Source organism: Oncorhynchus gorbuscha, linkage group LG01 (assembly GCF_021184085.1).
Source record: "Oncorhynchus gorbuscha isolate QuinsamMale2020 ecotype Even-year linkage group LG01, OgorEven_v1.0, whole genome shotgun sequence".
NCBI lineage: Eukaryota > Metazoa > Chordata > Actinopteri > Salmoniformes > Salmonidae > Oncorhynchus > Oncorhynchus gorbuscha.
In genome coordinates, this window is record NC_060173.1 from 113,617,911 (window position 1) to 113,622,459 (window position 4,549).

The following is a 4,549-nucleotide window of genomic DNA, read 5'->3' on the forward strand; positions in this document are numbered from 1 at the left end:
TTTGCTAAAATTGATGCTTGAGGAGTTATGAACGAATTAAATAAGTAGGCGTAAATAAATACATTCAAATATTATTAGTATTATGCTGTGTTTTGCTTTCTTTGCCTGTAGTTCGTGACTGGTTCCACTTGTTTCTCGGACAATGACCTTGTCAACTTCACTTATATCAGAGCGCCAGAGAGTCACTTGTTTTGTCCCATCTATCATCGCCTGGCTGCCTAAAGAGGCTCGCGCTGCCGTTCGTCCATATTGGACTAATTGAAATGTTACTGATCATAACCGTTAAAAACTATTTTTTCACGCTTCGTTTATTAACGTTAAAAATAAATGGCCTTTAGCGGTTTGAGTCGTGGCTCACGCCGTCAGTTGTTGGGCGCTCTTTGGGTCGTCGGGTTGAAATAATAAGCGCTATTGCTCCAAATGGGCATGGGCGGAGACAGTGTGTGTGTGTGTGTGTGTGTGTGTGTGTGTGTGTGTGTGTGTGTGTGTGTGTGTGTGTGTGTGTGTGTGTGTGTGTGTGTGTGTGTGTGTGTGTGTGTGTGTGTGTGTGTGTGTGTGTGTGTGTGTGTGTGTGTGTGTGTGTGCTGTGCGCGCAACGACAGGAAACTCACAGTTAACATATTGCAGCACAAAGCTTAATCATTATTCGTTGGTTATTTCCAAGAGCCTGATCGAGTTAGTAATGTCGCTTTCAATTTCACAACAGGAAATAAAATATTACCGAAGTATACTGTACAATTATGATCATGTTTATTATGATATTTTCTGAGGAATTATATCGTTTGGAAAAACAAACTAAAAAAATAAATAACCTCAAATGTAAGCTCATCAAAACGGGAAGCTTTTCATTATAAATAGGCTATTCATAATGACAAGTATATTGATTTACAGTTTAAATTGAATTTACAGTTTTCGAATACATTCTTTGAATATCCAAAAACATGCATTGTCCGTCCGTCCCCCCATCATATTGATTAGGCAGGGTTATTGATCTGGTAGAAATATTAAAATCATATCAGTATATAAACACTGTACAATTCGAAAATAGAGACAACAGCTCGTTCTTTTCCCACCGAAAAGTCTAGAATCTATCAACAACAAAAAAGTGTAACCAATTTCATAATTTTCTGCAATGATTGTTATATATAATGTTGATGTTACTAAAATAAGATCATGTATTTATATCGTTTGTGGTAGTCAATACGATTTATTCAGCCTATTTCTTCCTCATCGTTGCTGAAAAATCTACATGCCTAAAACAATTTATTTCCCTCACAAAAATGTCACATGCCGAGTGTGTCTAATTCATTCATTTAACGAAGTTCCAATTTCTTTGTAATGACATCGGATTTGAAGACCCCTAACTCCTCCAAGCCTCCTCCCCTCTCTCCGTTCGCAAGATGCCAATTGGCGAATGGATGACAGACAGTCGGAAAAGCCATGGCATTGTCCCGGTGATTTGCCCCCGGATCGTTAAGTCCGCTATAAAACCCTGTCGTCATGCCGGTGCGTGTCAAATGGGCTGCCAGTTGTGATTGGGAGTAACAAGTGGATTGAACAGCGACACTTTCTCTGCACCGAGCTGCGCTCTGCATCTCGCTCTCTCTCTCTCGGTATGTTTATTGTCTGCTTTTCGGGATAATATTGATATGTCATTTAGGCAGTTGTGATATTTTTTTTGACACAAAAAATAGCCTCATCTGAGAATATTTTATTTTTATTTTTTTAACTTCATGTGTAGAATAACTTTCAAGAACCTTCTCGTGTCCTTTCGTGGGTGTTTTTGTTTACCTTCTCGTGTTTATTCCATTGTACATTGAATTATATATGCCATTTAGCAGACGCTTTTATCCAAAGCGACTTACAGTCATGTGTGCATACATTCTACGTATGGGTGGTCCCGGGGATCGAACCCACTACCCTGGCGTTACAAGCGCCATGCTCTACCAACTGAGCTACAGAAGGACCAATTGGTTGTCCCGTGTAGCATCTTCTTATAATCTAGTGACGTGTTTTTCCATTTTAATCCTAGTGGTAGTGTAAAAGAATCTGATGCTAAATGGTTCGTTAACTTTTCTTTCCGTAGACTATTGCGCTGTCCGAATAAACCTGAGGATCATCATGGACTCCGGTACCAGCCGAGTGTCTAGCCGACCTTCCTCTCCCGATGTGCACGATATGTTCCTGCATGCGATGAAGAAGCACATGGCGGGTTTCTCCGGTACTGTCTCGTCCACACAGAGCGACTCTCCACCGGAGATACCAGCGGACATGCGGAGCCTGTCGGATGACGATGATGACATTACCCTGAAAATGCTGTCAAAGAAGGACCGTAAACTGCTCTCAGAGAACGAGCTGCAGGGGATGCGGCTGAAAATCAACAGTCGCGAGCGGAAGAGGATGCACGACCTCAACATCGCCATGGACGGTCTCCGGGAGGTTATGCCTTACGCGCACGGGCCCTCGGTGCGCAAACTCTCCAAAATCGCTACTCTCCTCCTGGCGAGAAACTACATCCTGATGCTGAGCAACTCGCTGGAGGAGATGAAGAGGCTTGTCAGTGAGTTCTACGGCAGCGGCCACCACAGCAGCTTCCACCCCTCCGCATGTGGTACAATGGCGCACACTGGGCCCCTGCCTGGTCATCCGGCCGTTTCCCACGCCTCCCACCCGGTGCACCATCCACTTCTTCCCCCGGCAGTCTCCACGGTTGCCTCTCTCTCTACAACGGGTCTCACCTCGATCAGACCCCACCATGGACTCCTGAAGGCGCCCTCCGCCGTCCCGGCCCCCCTGGGTAGCAGTTTCCATCACTGGGGCGCGGGAATGCCCTGTCCATGCAGCATGTGCCAGGTGCCACCACATGTTTCCGGCATGAGCGCTGTCACAATGTCCAGGCTGACGAGTGACTCCAAATGACTTGAACTCTTATCATAAAACGAGAGAGGGAGAAAAGGGAAAATAACTTTGGGTTAAAGACATCAAAGTGTATATCAGTCCAACACGTTTTTTGATTTTTATTTATCTGTTGCTGAAATACATTTTGGATTGAGCCAGCAGAAATGCATTGCTTTAGAAAATGGGAGGAGCGCTACTTACATACCATGTTGTAGCATGATTTAGATATATGTATATAGGGTGCTTTTCATATTCAGTAAAGCCCGTCACTGTATGCAAACCGATCTTACATTGTGGCTGACGGGAATACACATTATACGAAGGGCATTACTGATGGCTTTTATTGTCATGTTCTCGATCATTATTTAACTTTAGACTAGCGCATTCCCGAGACAGAATAAACGAAAGTACACTATGTAGGTAAAGCATACGGCATGAGAACACAATGGTAATGTAGATTGTATATTTGTAGATTCAGAATTCTGTTTGTGCGATAGTTTTTATATCAGGCCCTTGGATAATGTTTGGATTTACACTTTTAGCTCGTGTCTGCTTTCAGCCATGTAGCGCTGATACCATGTTGCTCCCGCTTCTTCCTCTGCCTCTTGTACAATATGTCCTTTCAGTATTTTCTCTCCAACGTCACTGCCGATCATATAGATGGCTGTTTTCTTATGTATGTTTCCTCTTTCCATGTTTTGTTGTTGTTGCCAAGCCCGTCACAAGCCCGACGCACGCAAAGAATGATCACTTCTTTATTTTTTTATAAAAAAGTGCTAAATTATATTTATTTACTTATTTTGGATGGGATTTCAAATGAATCAATGACGATGATTATGTTGGGATTTTTACATGTTAAATAAAATTAGTTTAATTGTCATCGTTCTCTCTCACTGATGTTCGACAGAAATGGTATGAAAAACATACACCAGGCCCCAAATGAACCCCAATATTATCCATTAGTACACATGTAGATATTATCTAAACATCGAATAGGTGACGTAAGCAATAGCTCGACAAGCCAGACGTACGTTTATGTCAAAACTGTGCGTAAAATATATTTTTTCTTTCTTTTTTTTTTAAACCTTCAATATTTTATAAAAACCTAAAGGCTACTTTCAAACAATAGCCAGATGCCTTTTAGAAAATTATTTTGCATACAAAAACAAATTAGAGCCAAAATACACTTTAATAAACATAGGCAATACTTTTGAAACCTGTTTTTTTTAGGGGAGGGGGGGGGGTCAGAATTATGATTGACTAACAATGACTAACTTTCCCCCTCTGTTCAATTCAACTGAGGACAAAGACATCCACACCATTCAGATTCCATTCACAGTGAGTCCAGACTGCTTCATTTTGAGCTCTCACTTTTGTTAGCAAAATCATGTTTTACGTTCTAGGCCTACTATAATCTCAGTATCATTGTAATCCACGTGGATTTGATATGTTTTCTACGTGGATTATTACAGTATATGTGCTCCTCTGTTGGACAAACCAATAGGACAAACCTCTCTCTGTACATTTACAATACATTTAAAACTTCAAACTTTCCATTCAGAAATCAAAATATCCCGAAATTGTTATTCAACTGCATGACCTCGCCAATGAATAAAAAAATATATATATATCATTAGGTTTTTAGATATTT

General features: G+C 41.3%; 1 protein-coding gene across 1 annotated transcript; it reads left to right on the top strand.

Annotated features, from left to right (window-relative positions):
* Window positions 1–1,527: 1,527 nt before the first annotated feature.
* On the top strand, window positions 1,528–3,778 carry LOC124031318 (oligodendrocyte transcription factor 2-like). Its single transcript, XM_046342411.1, has 2 exons — window positions 1,528–1,613; window positions 2,087–3,778. The coding sequence occupies exon 2, from the start codon at window positions 2,122–2,124 to the stop codon at window positions 2,917–2,919; it is 798 nt and encodes a 265-aa protein (XP_046198367.1). The 5' UTR covers window positions 1,528–1,613; window positions 2,087–2,121; the 3' UTR covers window positions 2,920–3,778.
* The last annotated feature ends 771 nt before the right edge of the window (window positions 3,779–4,549 follow it).

Excerpts from the sequence above, each read along its gene's own strand:
- LOC124031318 (XM_046342411.1), top strand. The coding sequence starts at position 2,122 with ATGGACTCCGGTACCAGCCGAGTGTCTAGCCGACCTTCCTCTCCCGAT.